This window comes from Camarhynchus parvulus, chromosome 4 (genome assembly GCF_901933205.1).
Source record: "Camarhynchus parvulus chromosome 4, STF_HiC, whole genome shotgun sequence".
In the NCBI taxonomy this organism is placed as follows: domain Eukaryota; kingdom Metazoa; phylum Chordata; class Aves; order Passeriformes; family Thraupidae; genus Camarhynchus; species Camarhynchus parvulus.
In genome coordinates this window covers 47,443,819-47,460,262 of record NC_044574.1, presented here as the reverse complement: position 1 = coordinate 47,460,262, position 16,444 = coordinate 47,443,819, and the positions used below count along the sequence as shown (strand labels likewise).

The 16,444-nt window shown below is 39.0% G+C and overlaps 1 protein-coding gene across 1 annotated transcript; it reads right to left on the bottom strand.

The window, feature by feature from the left end:
- Positions 1-815: 815 nt before the first annotated feature.
- RRH (retinal pigment epithelium-derived rhodopsin homolog) lies at positions 816-10,856 on the bottom strand. Its single transcript, XM_030947981.1, has 7 exons — positions 10,662-10,856; positions 7,091-7,281; positions 5,412-5,511; positions 4,588-4,741; positions 4,056-4,224; positions 1,846-2,024; positions 816-953 (listed from the first exon to the last, which is right to left on the bottom strand). The coding sequence occupies exons 1-7, from the start codon at positions 10,771-10,773 to the stop codon at positions 824-826; spliced, it is 1,035 nt and encodes a 344-aa protein (XP_030803841.1). The 5' UTR covers positions 10,774-10,856; the 3' UTR covers positions 816-823.
- Positions 10,857-16,444: the final 5,588 nt, after the last annotated feature.

The window sequence follows — 16,444 nt, the reverse complement described above, 5'->3', positions numbered from 1 at the left end:
ATCCATTGCTCATACTGACAAATGTATTTCTTGAAAATCAAACATCAGACCTACATAAATATAAGACTGACTTAGAAGTCATGAGAAATTACCATAAATATTTACTCAGTTTTATGCACCACCCAAGTGAGAAGCTTTAGGGTACATTTTGTCATGCTTTCAGGATTTGCTATGCAGTCACAAGCACTAGAAACATGCTACTCACAAAACAAAAGCTGTCTTTACTACAAATTAATTTGGTTCTACCAGTCAAATTTTTAAAAATATTTTAAATATGCTGAAATTCCTTCAAAACCCTAAAACCTAATAAATGATTCTATGGGGTCAGTGTAGATATTTTGACAACATATTCACAGAAACAGAACTTTGTAAAGCATATCCACATGGACACTTGGAATGGACATATACCAAGTCATATAGCCATAGGGAATAATCAGAATATTTGAAATTTGAAAAACTTTCAAGGGAAGCTGGTGGAAAGTACCTCATGAAAGGAATTAATACATAAGAAAAATCTGGGGTTATTGAACTTCAGAGTAAGAACTTCGCAGTTCTGTCTTTCTTGGCCCCTCTGTCACCTTGTCTAGCTCTGTAAGAGTCACAGTGGCCACTTTGCTACCCTTTTTCGTTTGGAACAGCCATATTGGACCAATAAACCTCACTCTCAAAAACTAAAGTCTTGGCAGGTTTTGTCTCCTTAGCTTCTCTAAAAAGATTACTGTGACTAACACAAACCACCTAGCTGGGAAAGATTATTATTCAAAAAGAAATTGTCCAAAAGATTGATGAACTTGAACCCAAATTTCACTTCTTTCCATGCAACTTATGCAGGCAAATGACTGGAGTTCTGCGATGTCAGTGCACTTTGAGACACACTCATGGGCAAAGCATTGTTTATGGTTATCTCTTGCCTTGTCTGACATCGCACCATTGCCAGGATTGCCCTCCGAAACCTGCCAAGGGCAAAAAAGGGAAAACAGAAAGATCATTAGCTGGAGAACCAAAGAGAAGGGAAAAATTTGGTAAGATGGTCTTAACTATTGCAATAGTTCTCAATTTTAGTAGAATGGACTTAATAAAAAAACATGTATTTGGAATTCAAAAGGACCTGGATCTTTTACACTTCCACGTACAGGAGTGTAAAGCTAATTTCATTTCTTAAATAGGGATCACAGCAGCTTTTGTTTATCCCAGGAGAGTGTACAGACATAACAAAGATGATCTCACAGAATGGGAAAAAAACACAGATGTTTTTCTATTGACTCAGCAGGTATGTTCACCTAGGCAGAGATCACAGGCTCTGCTTGAAGGTTGGTAGCAGAGATGGGAAGAATGCCTCTTTGCAAAACACAGTCCCCAGTCAGAGGCACTGGCGTGATTAGAGCATTTGTTATGCTTGCTCAAATCAGAATAGGCTTAACCTATTTACTTTAATGAAAAGGGTCAATCCATCCTAATCCATTGGAATATGATACATCCCAAATCAAACACGAAAATCTACACTAGTTACATGTCACTAAGACCACACACTTTGGCCACAGTCAATAAAACCAGTTTACTACTGATGCAACCTAAATTCTGTACTGAATCCCCTTGAGAAAACACAAATAGGACTTTCAAAAGCTATGTTAGTATGTTCTCAAAAATATGTATCAATTCAGGATGTTGTGATGATGATGATAGCAATTTACTTTAGGCTTTCCTGTCCAAAAGGTTATCTTCAGTAAATTAACAGTGCTGTACCCTTTGCTCTTCACTAATCAGCTTGCCATGTTTTACACGTGATCCTTCTGTACTCAGATGATATGCTAAAATCATGAAATAGACAAATTTCAGAAGACTTACTTTTTGTTTGCAATGACATAAATGCAGGGATTATAGAATGTGGAAGATTTTGCGAAGAGAGGAGCTATGATGGCCATTGCAGGAGAAATTTTCTTTGGGTCTCCAAAGGAAGACCACAAACACACAATAGAATATGGAGACCATGCCACCAAGAACATTATAATCATCACAACAGACATCTGTAAAACAAGAGGAACAGATACATAACCAATATTATCTCAAGATGAAGACCTCACAGCAAAACCTTATAACAAAAGCACATACACCTAGGTGAAAACAGAGCTATCCTGAATGAAATAATATATAAACAAGCACACCTGACACATTCTAACAGTTAACACTGAAATCTTACTTTGGGGATTTAATAGCACACCTCACTGCATGGTCACGAATGTCATTTCATTACATACAATATTCCTTCAAAATCAGCACTACTAATTATGTTAAATCTGCTTATCAGGAGTTTGAATTACCAGAGAGGACTTCACACATGAATTACGACCTCCATAACAAGTCACTCTGGGATGCTATTACAAACAATAAATATGAAGAGAGACAAAAATTTAAGCCAGATATTTAATTTGGCTGTTAATAAATATGTTTCATAAGGCTTAATTATGGTACCATTAAATAAAAGAAAGCAAATGTTCTAGGGCATATAGTGGAGGAACCCAGAAGTCTCTGCTTGGTTTAATGAAGCATTATAGACATGTTCAAGAATGATACAGAGGAGGTATCTGAGCTGTCATGTCTTCTCTGCCTGCCTGCAGAGAGAACAACCCAGGCAGCTTGGGGCCCACGCCCCAGGACGTGCCATGCCACAGCCAGACCTGAACAGTGACAAATTGGGGGTAGCAGAGGTCATCAAATGATACAGAGTTTTCTGGGTTTTGTCAGGGACATGAATCAGCAGTGGAAACTGGAATGGAAACCTCAAATGAATCAAGAGGACAAAACAAACCACTAGAAAACCAACCAAATCTGCAGGGTTGCATACACACTGGATTCCCTACTGCTGCTCACCTACATCACTAGTTAGTCTTTCAGAGATGAACAAAATGAGAAACAAGAAATAAACAGCTACTTTGTATGAGCTGCTCTAGAGGACAATCAATACACAAGCAGTGACTCTCACAGAAGATCCCTATTTAAATGTAAACACAACACCAAAATGTAAGAAAGAGCCCTTTCATTTAAAAGTTTGGTGCATACAAAACTTAGAGGAGGCTAATTTTCAAAAGGTACATACTAGTCCAGTTCTAAAGAAGGATATTGCTTAACTCCAAAGTATTTTTTTTCTTTTTTTATTATAACTTAGTGTCTTCAACTGCGAAATAGGAAAAATGCATTTTCTTCACAAACATCAGTCTAAATTTTTAACTGAGTCCTCAGTTTCAAGTATTCTGAAAGTTCTTCACAAAAGTAAAACACTCAAATTACTCTTTTTAGGTAAAAATACTATTCCTCAGAACTTAACAATGAGAAAGTTTTCCAAGGAATGCTGTTTGCACTGATAAGTAATTCAAAAACATTGGTACATACTCTTCTGTCCAATTCTCTCTCACTTTTTCATCATGCCCAACCATAAATCACATCTTTATACAAAATCAAAGGAGCTGGTGAACTTCAAGATTTCTCAAGGACTTTTATACATTAAAAGAATGCCAACCTTCAAGGCAGGATATATCATTTCATGCCATAACTCACATTTGCTACTGCTTACATAAGAGATAAGCTCAACAGACCAAAAAGAACAAGGGATTGGAATTACACAGCTTGGGAGCTGAAAATGCACTCTCATTCCTAGGCCACAAGTTCAAGTGAGAGTTGACCAATCCATTTCAGACCAGACACATCTGTGAACCAAGCAGGAAGCCTAAGGACTCTGCAGACACAGAGTAAAAGTTCTCCTAGGGCACCTTGGAAGTACATTTCTAGGTAATGACAGAGGAGAGAGGCAAGGAAAACTCACAGTGTTCCCAGCCTTCAAAGCAGCTATTCATCTGGGAAGGGTATTAGACCAAAAATAAAGAATTTAGTGTGGTAAGTCAAGCTAAGAGTTTTCACCAAGGCTTAGTAGCAGCTAATATTTAGTATAAAAGAAAAGGGGGAATGTAGGAAACCAAAATACTTAAAAGACTGCATCATCCCTTTGCAACTAGGACTTTAACACAAAGAACATGCTTAAAACAAAACATGCACTCATTTACCTTTGTCACATCTACTTGGTCAGACCAATCTATATTAATGCTCTCCAGGCAGTTACTGCTGGCATATTGTTTCATTGTCCGGGAAACATTGTAATAACAGTAAAACATGACTGTTAAGGGCACAACAAAATTAACAGCAATTACACTCATTGTGTAGGAAATAAAGGACCTGATAAGACAGAAAAACAAAACAGAGTAACTTACAAATAGCCATCCAGGAAAAGTTACCAAAGAATTTGGTATTTTGATTTGATTGTGACATTTTGTGACAAGCTCTAAAATAATAGGGAAAATTTTCTTTGGCTACTTTTTTTGTAATTAGAAAGTACAAGTATTGAAGTTTTGAAACATATCTCAACTCCTACGGGGTTTTTTGCTAGACTTGCACTATGTTATTCTATTGTTTTAAATTTTTGTTTAAAATTTTACTTCATACTTCAGAAAGAAGTTATGCTCCTACAGCAATGAATTAAACAATCTTAGACTTTGGTGAGCCAGCAAAGCTAAAAGAAAGCATGAGGGGGAATCTTACGCATCATTTTTCCTCCAGTTTACTGTGCACGTTGCTCCGGTGGGATCGGGAGCGTAGCTGGCCCAGCCTGCAGTAGGCATGGAAGACCAGAAGACTGCGTTTATCCAAGCAGCAAGGATGAGAGTGGCATAGCTACGGGTGGTCATTCTTCTTCCTGCAGCCAAGCACAGACACAATTCTCATCGGCTGCTTCTTTCCAGTGTCAAACTAGAGTGGTAAGTGGCTTCCAGCAAGCACATAAAGAGTTAATAAAGATCCTTTCCAGTCCCAAACACTGTAGCATACCTGTTTCAATCTGCCGCCTGACATCTCTGCAGCCTTTAAAGCTGCTTGAACATCATCACCCATTCCAACTCAGCATACAGGCAATACCTGATCCCAACCCCCACGCCAAAAGCTTATTATGCGACACTGCATTCAAGTACCTCCTTGGAAGATTGCAGGGGAGGAATTAACTGTTACAACACAGCTGCAACAGAGGAGAGAAAAACACCCAGGAGGTGTTAACAGAGGCACACACCTGCTTGACAGAGATCAAAACCTCACATAGCCAGAGACTTTTTGTGTGCTTCTCTGTATGGATGTGGCCCTCTAAAGACTGAAAATGGCCATAAAAACACAATTTATAAACAGAGTAACAGCCTAATGATGAATTTTTCACTTTAATGAGCAGTATGCCAACTAGGTAACTTACTTAACCAGGTACTGTAAGTTCAAGTTCTGCCCAGCACTGTAACTATGGAGTCATTCATGAGAAAACAATACAATCAAATCAGAATTTTATTCCTCCCAACAGTGACTGAGTTTTGACCCTAAGTCAGTACCTATATCAGGCCTGCAGATGGTCAGGTAACGATCAACAGCAACAACAGTCAGCAAACCAATACTCGCCATCCCAAAAAAGATATTTAAGGCAGCATAGATCTGAAATTAAAACAAACAAGCAAGAAAACAATTTCTGAGAAATCTTTCAAAGATGCAAGCACAAAGCTGGGTACTGAATCAACACAATTCAGCCAGAGTTCTCTTCCGTAAGCAAGGTCTTAAAGGTCTTATTTCAATGCAGAAAATTTGAAATTTGAAGGTATCTCATTAGAAAGTAAACATTTCAAAAGCACCAGCTTGTGTGCACATTAGAAATCCTAAAGACAGCAGTCTCAAAATCAAAGAAACACTGTCCTTCAATAAGTAAATTTTGAGATTCAGAGTTTGGAGGGATTTATTTCATGTTATCAATATATGTTAAGGAAACCTGAGGAGCATTTGGTCCATCAGAAAGTTACAGCTTTAGCAAACATGAGGTTCTGAATTATCACTCTTTCATCTGATGATTTCACAGATGTGGCTCACTGATTTACCTCCCCAGGCTTCATTTTGAAGTGTGTCAGATCTTTTGCACAGTACAACACATGCTGCAACCCCAGCATGCTCCAAATGCATCTGCCTGGTCATCCCATGGGAAGCCTGACCAGGAAGGATGACTGGGATGGCTGTGTTACCACTGGCACTCCAGTAATACAGAGCCCTGAGCCAGAACATATGGCACCAGCAGTTATAACAGAACCACATGGCATTCAGCCATCTCAGATCACAGGAATCATTTGGTTTAGGCTGAAATGAGCTGTGCTTCAAGTGGTCTCAACTCTCGAATCAGTGAGATCTCTCATCAACCTGAACACACCACAAATCAATCCAGACCCAAAGATGTTAAAAGTGAGGCTTCCTGCCAAACAATAACTGAATTTTGACTGTGAAGGTACTGTCTACTGAGGCCAGTGGTGTCAGATTGTGATGAGCATCTGTTAGATAAATGTCCAAAATTTTTGCCTTATGACACATTTTTCAGTATATGCCTTCACATTACTACTCATATTCATGGGCACTTAAGCCCAACAGTCTATCAATTATGTAAATTAGCATCACAATACACAGTGAGCAAAGGCCACCATCTCTCTGCTATGGAAGTATGTTTTTCAGTCAGCCTATTCTTAAAATAGGCAGCTCTTAAAAGTAGGCTAAATCTTTAATGGGAGACCAAAAACCATAGAGGCCTTCACTTTGGATATCCCATTAGTCCCATCCAAAAAGGACATGAATTTGCCAAGCAGAACTCACCAAGATCTGTCAACCTCACCATCAAAACAGTAGCCACTATCAAAGTTTTTTAGTTCTCAGCAAAATCATCAAATGTGCCTGTGCTACTACAACCATCTTCATTTCAGGATTTGATTTTGTAACCCTTCTTAAAGGTATTTTAAAATGTCTAGTTGATAGATATAAGGTCACGCTTTAATGTTTTCAGATTGTAAATATAAGTTTAAAGTGAAATTCACACAAAACACCATTGCCAGAAATTGCTGATGTCACAGAACATCAGCTTCAGGTCCAGAGTCACATTCTGCATCTCTGCCTTATCTCTTAAAATAACACGAGGCAGAGCCATTACTTATTTCTCAGTTTGCTTTTAAGTGCTGAAACTTTCTCTCTAACTGAATTGCAATACCTGGCATCCAGTATATCCAAATTTCCAGCTTCCATGCAGGTCTGAGGCAGCAGACATGGGGTAACCAATGCCACTAACACCAATATCAGTAAAAGCCAAGTTGATAATAATTGCGTTGGTTGCTGTCCGAAGCTCTTTGTACTTAACAAAGATGCCTAACACAACAATGTTACTGAAAATGCTTATCACTCCTGTAAAAACAGAAAAAGGAAAACTTTACAAAAGGTACACACCAGCCAGCAATACACATGCAGAAGAAAACGCAGCCTATTGCAATACGTAAGGCCCAAAAGAGATTTATTTTCAGTCAAGTACAAGTTTGCAAAGAGGATAGACACCTGAAAAGGAGAAAAAAGCTTTTCCAATTAGGCAACCTTCACATGGATTCAGCCAACGAGACTTTTGATGCAATGATAACAAGCAGAGCAGAAGTTCAAATGCATCTAGAATTATACTTCAAACACTGGCCACCAAGTACAGTGCTGACCTCCATGGTAAAGAAGAATCCAGGTTGGTGACTGGTAAAAAAAAAAGGGTTAGAAAAAAAACTGTATGCACCTGAGCTAGAAGAAGGCCCCTGCCAACCCTTGAGATTCAGTAATTTTAAAATCAAATGAGGCATAATCATAATTACCCCTCAGCTATCTCTCCTTTAACACCACCAAGGATGTCTGTTCTCAGGTGCAGGTCTCCTGTTGGAGGTCCAACATCTTTCGGCCCTACAGATGCCATCATCTATCATATTCATATACTCACACATTTCAGGAATGACACTGATCCTATGTGCTCCTAAAATTTAAATAAACAAGGAGCTGAGGATCTGATTTGAAATGAACACCACATAAAAAGCCCCAGGCAGTACCAGTTCTGTCAGCTCTCCTGTTGACAGATAGCATTTCATCCCTTGGGAGAAAGCAAAGGAGAATTACAAGTTTAATAATGCAGACTTCTTACAAGGCAAGTTTTAACAGATATTACAGCTACCAATAATGAAATCAGACATACAACAGCACTGCAAACTCGTATCCTCAGGGTGAAGAAAATATCCTTCTAGACACACTTAAATTTAATAATCCAGAGTCCAGCCTTAAAAGTAAGGGGGGGAGAGGGGAGGCAGTGAAAAATAGGGAAGAAAAAGTGGAACCTGTATTAATTAAAAATGATAGTATCACTAAAGTAAACTAATAATAGAGCAAAAAAAGAATTTTGTTTTAAAGAACAAAATACAAGACGAAAGATGGATTCCATCTTGAACAAAGTGAAAAAAACCATGTAGATACAAGAAATTATCTCTGTTTCTGAGGAACAGGTCAAGCAGATGAATGAAGTTTCTCCAGGTAGCAGTTAAGCAGTGCCCATTAAAAGAGCATTGAAGCTGGTCAAAGTGCTGGAGCACAAATCTTATGAGAAGCAGCTGAGGGATCTGGGGTTGTTCAGCCTGGAGAAAAGGAGGGTCAAGGTGACCTTTTGTTCTCTACAACCACCTGAAAGGAAGTGAAGCCAGGTGGTGGTCAGTCTCTTCTCCCAGGAAACAAGTGACAGGGTGAGAAGAAATGGCCTCAAGTTGCACCAGGGAAGAGTACTTTTGGATATTGGGAAAAATTTCTTCACTGAAAGGATTATCAAGCACTGGAACAGGCCACCCATGAAAGTGTTTGAGTTGCCATCCCTTGGAATGTGTAGATATGGTGCTTAGGGACATAGTTTAGAGTGGGACATGGTGATGTTAGGTAGTAGCATCAAAGTAAAAAAAACCAGGTACATGTATAACATGGAATTCACCTTTCCAGCTAACATTTTAAAATGATACCAGAGCATTCACCACTACAAGCCGAAAGACATCCATGAGGCAGCAGAACTTGCTGCAGCCTGAGTATCCCTGCTGTCATTACAAAAATGACCAGTGTATACTGACCAGTGTAATGCTTAACAATTACTTCCTTCCCAGAAAACAAGAAACACTTAAATCTTTTAAAGAGCAGCATAATGATGAACACTGCACCCAGACTTCATTCTAATTTTTACACTTCTGCTTATTAACAAGGCTTTAATCTTCCAGATGTGAAATTTGCCGCGGTAAAGCTGGTGCAAAGCAATCAATCATACTTTCAAATATTTTATGGACTTCATTGTCAAAAACATTTCTCATTAAGAAAGTAAAGACTTAATCTCTCATTAAGAAAGTAAAGATTTATTAGACTCCCCAACTATAATTAGAAATAAAAAATTGAAAAAAACCTAAAACGGCAAAGTAATCCAACTTTTTTTTCCCATGACATTTAATTTCCATGCAAGATTAAGAAAGAAGAGCTGGCTTGATTCTGGCTAATTCCATTGATACCCTATGATCACCAATGATAGCTTTGATCCTGAACTGTCTGACCAGCTGGTCAAAACTATCTGAAAATATCACCTTGTTACATACTACATAATCAATTTTAATAAAAATATAAGAGGTATATCTAGGCTTCTAACACTTGGCAATTATTTATCCCTACAGCTTCTTAAGAAACCCACTGCTCTGTGTAGCTGTTCTATTAATTTCTCCAAAGACCTTAAATAAATTATTGTCTTTGCATCCAAAAATACCCACTTTTCCAGCACAGCAATTTGATACTCACCACTTCAGATATAGATGCTAAATAAACTGCAACCATCAGCAATACTATTTCATATAAATGTAAAATAAATTAATATTTTACAGTATTTTAAAATCTAACTACAACCTGGAAAAATTTGTGGTACAGTCAATGAATAAAGACTAAACTGACTTGATTTTCCATAATAAAGGTATGGAAGGCCTGTTCTTAAACACAGTAGGTTTCTGTTTTGGTTAGCTGGATATTTCATTACTATGGCACTCAATGCTTCAGAAAAGCACTACTGAAGAAGCTGTGGTTATATAATGAATAAGTTTTTAAGGGGAGAAGAAGAATAATTTTACAATCATTCAAGTTTAGCCAAAGACCACTGCAGTCACAGGGATAAAACATGATGTAAAGCTCCACAGCGTGCTTTTGTAACACGTGTCATTGGTGAAAAATACAGCTGCAACTGGAATCTGCTCTTCTGTGATTAATGACCAGCTCCCTCCCTCTAAGTCACATTCCAACTCTTCCCCTTACATCCCCCTAACAGACACCCGCTCACATGCTCAGACTACACACATATTACTACAAACATGTGGCCCAGGAGAAATCTCAAGATAGCTTCGAGCACATCACAGAAAAATGCAAGATGTGACAGCTATGCCCTATTTTTATCTATTTTGCAAGCTGGCAGAAACTAATTCTCACTCTCTTCTATAATTACATATCAACAAAATGTAGTTTTTGAGACACAATGCTGCCTTCAAATATAGAGCAGAAAACTTAGATTCTGCACACTTCAAATTTTTCTGCATATTTCAGTCAGGCAGCTGATTGCTAACTTGTCGGTAAACATGGAGAAAAGCCATCAGACAGCTGTCTAACACAAAAAGAAATATCATCACTATTACTGTACAAAATGAGCATTCAGATCTACAAGTTCTATTTTAAAAAGTTATGCAACAATTTGCCAATGCCCATACCTGCTGTTATTAAGTAAGCTGCAACTATGTTGTGCTCAGTCTGTGTGAAGGCTGAATGAGCTTCATTGTCACTTTCTGAGGAATTGGATGAGTCATTCCAATGCATTGTCATCTAGCCTCTAAAATAATTCATCAAGAAGACGAAACACTACAAAACCCTGTCAGGCAAATTCTTTCATTATTCAACAGACTCACTGAACAATTAAAAGAAGGGGGGTAGGGAGGAGTTCCCCCCACCATTGACAGCTGCCAAGCATGATTTAATTGGACTAAAGTGGAAAGAAGTTTACGCTCCCAATCTATGCAAGAGATTGTTAATTAAAACAAAGAGCAGCACAGAACTGAGTAAATTTTGAACAGTGTGCTTAAACTTCAATCTTACTGCTAATGAGATTAACTGTCACATGCCCCCAAACTTTTTCCCCTCAAACCTCTTGTGCAAGGCTTTGGAAACCTCAACAAAAGTTGACTCAGTTCAATCAATCATCAGCCTGGCTTGGAACTAATTCCCATCATCACGCAAAGCACAAAAACCTGCAGTACAGCATGAAGAGACAAATGTCAGTTTCCTTAAAAACAGAATACATTTATTCTAAAGCCCATCCCTTCAAATCTTTAAAGACTTACTTCTTCAAGGTTGATTTAAACTCTCTGACAAAGACACAAGAAAAATACATTCCAGTATTTTCCTGTGTGAAGCATGACTTCCAGAAAACTCAGCTGCTACATCTCTAAAATAGCCTGGTCTATAGAAAACAGTTGTTGAATATGCCTCCCTCTTCTAAACACAATTCATGTGAGCTTACTTTGGGAAAATTTTTCAAAGCATCTAACTGGACATTCTTCAAAGATCTGAGCAGTGAAAGCTCATGTTTTCTTCCCTCCAATGATGAGGTACCAGCACACCAAAGCAAAGACTTTTTAAAAACCCTGCATAAAAAATAGCTGCAGTAAGTCCTTGCCCAAAGGACTTACACAGATCATCAGAAAGCAACTGTTCTCCCTCAGTCATACAGTTTTTGCTTTCAGTCAGTATTCATACTGGGTGCAAAAGTGACAAAGATGAGCACCAGCGGTTCTTCAGTAGTATGTGGTAGGTGAAGCAGGTCCCAGGCTAGGGCTGTGCCTTCTGAGCAGCAATAAGGGTGCAGTGACAAAGAATACAGTCATGCCATGGAAAGTATACCTGAAGAGCTCACTCTTCTATAACCTGTGAAATATTCATAGAGCGTTCCCTCCCACTCCTCAGTTCTCCAAAACAAACATCCTGCATCTTTCTTTTCAATATAAAGGTAAGAAAATTTTTACATAAACTTGTGGGGTTACAGCATTTAGTCGTCATTACTACACACAATCTCACATCACAATCCTGCAAGCAAACGTTTCCTTTAATGCCCGACATCTACACTCACAGCTCTCAGGGTGTTTGTCTTATTACAGTATTTTTCCTGTCAGAAGAGGATTAGGCAGGAACAGGATGGGAGGGTTCTGAAAGGAAAGATGATCCATTTGGCAATGAAGCCACTTTCCTCATGCAACACTGTCATGCCCTGAAAGATTTGGCACGGCAATAATTTGATGTCTTCGCTTTCCTCCTCTGACACTTTGGCAAGATTTTCAAAAGCACCTCAGATCTTGCAGCTTCCACAGAAGTCAGAACTTGCAATGTTGAATGTCTCAAAAAAGCAAACCATTACTATTTTTACTCAGATAGTATTCCAGATGTACAGTAGCAATTAACAAAATAAATTTTATACTTGTTGGTTTAAATGCAACTTTCTAATACATGCAGTCCCTCCTATGTACCAATTGTTCCTGCCTCTTCTCAAATTTGACTAATGTTACAGCAACTAGAATTGACAGAGAAAAGTCAAAACTAAAGGCAGACATCATCAAAAGTATTCTTTTTCTGCAACACTGTAGTTCATAAAATAAAGTCAAAAAGACAAAACAGGAAATTAAATATTGAAGTAGAAAAATAATCTACAGCTTCTAAGCCAGATAAAGTATGTCTTAGCACATTGCTTATTACTTCTGGTATAAGAAGATAAAATCCAAAACCTCAGGCTGTTTTTATCCTTCAATAACATAGCATTACAGGTGTCAGAGGGGTACCTTATAAAGCGATGCCTTTCCTTCTCACCTGTACCATATCAGTAGCAAAATGTAATTTCTATTAAAATCCATTCTTCAATTTGCAAGTCTCTATATATATATGTGGGGCAACGCAATGAGAGGTTTAGCAAGCTGCTTTCAGTTATGTGTAAAATATATATCAATGCACAAACGATGTGAGTAGAGAAACGTACCTTTTGCATTAAAAATAAATAAATTGGAAACGAAAACCAACTCCAAATCTCTTCCTGTTTCCATTAACCCTGCTATAAATCCATCCCAAACCCAAACCCTCCCACGTTTACTATGCCCTCCACCACTGGAGGGCTCTCTAAGGCAAAACGTCCCTTTAACGTTTTCCAAAACTGATGCAAATGGTTCAAACCTCAGGGAAAACAAATGAATACCTCTTTCTCCTCATTCTCAAAGACTTTTACTAGACTTAAGCTGTTGGTTAGAAAAGTTTCGCTCTATAGAGATTTTCAGCTGACAGCCGTGAAAGACGCATGACCCCACTGAGATTTTTACTTGCCATACATCACACAATAGCTATGCTTTTTTTTTTAAACAATGCTCTTCCTTACCAAGACAATGCTTTACACAACTGCAAATTACTTTGCACCAGTCTATGTGCAACAGTCCAGCATTTCTTCAGGCAAACATCCACATGTACAAGTCAGTGCCAGAGAAAATCCTTCCCGTTCTACAACTGCCAGTGGTGCGGACTTACATTAAAATATCCCAATTATTTTCTGCACTTCATCAAATTTCTGTAAATAATATAGGAAATCTCTGAACCACATTGAGCCATCCTATCCCAGCATCTGCAGAAAACACAAGGAAAATAAACAACTCCACAAGGAATGCAGAGCCACTAAAGCCATTCTCATTAGGTAACAATTTAAGCCTTATAATACGCCGTCATGTATTACCCTCTGTTTAAGGCGGATTTGGATGCCAAAAAGAAAAAAAAAGACTCCAAAATTTTGCTGTGGCATGGACAAAAGGCTCCAGGTCTTCTAAATACTTATAGGCAATCTGATCCTGGTGATGTACCTGGTGTCAGTTTCAAAACCAGTTCAAAGTCAGAGCCTACACCTGGGTCAAACGCTGCCACAGGAGTGGAGGAGGACACAGGTAGGTGACACCACTACTGCTGTGTACCGAGCTGCTCTGAAGCCCACCTGAGCTTCAAAGGAATTTCCAGGACAGCTACCCGCCCTTGTGCTGCTGGAGCAGGTGGCAAATGAGAAGCTATTTAGATGCCCCAGTTATGTGCTCCAAGGGCTACCAGAAAGGGGAATATAAATACAGGGAACACCAAACTGTCATCCAGAGCCTACAGTAACACCTTACCCCCACTCCCCTCACTTCAGATTGCACTCTGACTTTTCTTCCCCAGACACTACAACTACTTGAAATTTGCCATTTCTGCCAACACACCTATTTCTGTCACAGTAGCTGTGAGCCCCTCTCCTATTCTCTGCAGCAGCAGCCGAATATCTGTAATTATGCACATAAATAAATCCAGAACACTTCACTTACTAAGATCAGGAGCACTGTGACAGACTCACAGATAGAATCTGAATTAGAAGTTCAAGACTGAGAGACGGGTGTCATTAAATTAGAGAACTTCTTAGTTCATTACAGTGTTACACTGCAGACATGACATTTTCATTTTTTTGAGACTGAATTTTAATCTGTTAGCACCTTACTTATATGGAGGAGGGCAGGGTCACACCATGGCACAGAGAAGACAACACAGAACAGGGACTTAATGTGCCTTGCAAATCCCCCCTTCCCCAGAATGGAGAATGAAAAAAAGGCATCATCATATGGCAAATACATCCAGACAGATTCCTCATATATTCTTCCATCCTAAGAACATCCTACAACCTCCGTGGAGATCTACGATTTCTCTGAATATTTGCATAAAATCCAAACAGATTGTTTGTATGCATAGGCCACGCCATAATGCTCCCTTCCCTATATCCAAGAGGCCAATCTTTCCTCCAGAGCTGCAATGGATGTTGCTGTTTAGCCCCTCTGCACACAGAGGTCAGAGCCTTTGCTTCGCCCTTGCAGCGCCTGAGGCTGACTCACTGCTCCATCTGCTGAGAGACTCAGCACACTCGCCTGCTCCTGGGCTGCCAGGCCACACTGCTGCAGCCACACACTGCCTGTCACACCCTGCACTCCACAGGCCATGGCAGGAGCCTTCTGACACCCCAGCAAAAAGCATCTCCCTAAAGAATAGCAAAGAGCAGCATGGATTTGGGTGCAAGAGTGAGGACTGTGTTATGTTAGTCTTTCAAAGTGAGAACAGTAAGGGAAGAGTGTCCAAGCCAGCTGCCCGCTATTGAAGAATCAGTGAGGAAACCCAGCACAGCAGAGGAACCAGCTGCAAACAGGACAGAAGTACTGACACTGCAGGCGCACTTGGTTTGTGTTGTTCAGCTGCAACGTGGAATGCCCAAAAAGAATTTAGATAAAAGGCAATTTTACAAAGCCTCAAGTCAAAGCCCTGAGGCACTTAGGCCTAGCACTGCACAGCAACAGAAGCCTAATGATTCTCAGTTCTGAATTTAACTGACCTGGCTAAAGCTAGGCTTGTAGCAATACCAGGGAAAAAAAACATGGAATCCCTCATTTCCTGAATTTCCTGGGGTTAAAAGTAGAGTCAGGTTCTTCTCACAAAAGCACACCTAGCAGAAATTCAGTGTTCTGTGTTTTTGTTTTTTAAGCTGAAAAACATTTTTATCTATTATCCTTTGCAGCATCTACTCACATTTAAATGAATTCTTTACTATTTGTTTTTCCACTCTTTCAAGTTTTGTTTGACATTACTAAAAGTAATGGTCACATTTGTTAAAACATGCAGTAACTGTCCAATCCTGGAACTGAAAAATTACCTGCTGCCTTTGTTAAGCAAGAAGCTAACATAATTAAACTGCCTGTTACTACATTCATCAATTAAAAAGTGTAACAATGCAATCAATTCTGAAAGGAACTTTTTTCACGCTGAACAAGATGTTCAAAATACTTGCACATACCTTATTCTACAGACCCCTTTTCAAAAGTGCTTGGTAGGAGAGTCTGTGAACAGACTACTGGCTCCAGCTGAAAGAATCCCAGGAAGTTCTATTTTCACCTATTTTATTTCCAAAGTTCCAGAGCAGAGGCACCCTTGTCTCCTCCATCCTTAGGAAGACACAGTCCCTATCTTTCCAACAACCCTCATTATGCATCCATTTAAAGAGACCAGACCCATGCACACTTTGTCATGCCTTTCTAAGCAATACATAACTGAAAGCATTGTGTGCAGAAGAGCCCTATGATGAGCTATTAAATCTCATCTCTACACAAACCCAGAGCACCACAGAGGTGCAGTACCAGGACATCAAAACCTCAAGACAAACAGGCTAATGGGGAGATGCAGGGCCAATAAGAAACACTCAGCATTTTAATACCAGTAGAATTAGATACCATTAGATGACTGAAGTATAGTATTAATCTTGTCTTGCTCATTAGACAGCACCATCTAAGAGGACTTACATCTTAATGCCTTTGGCTTTCATTAATATTTATACAGAAAAATTCACAAAATATACTCTGATGTCTTCTCTCTTATACATTATTATGCATTTAAAAAATTATCAACACCAAAG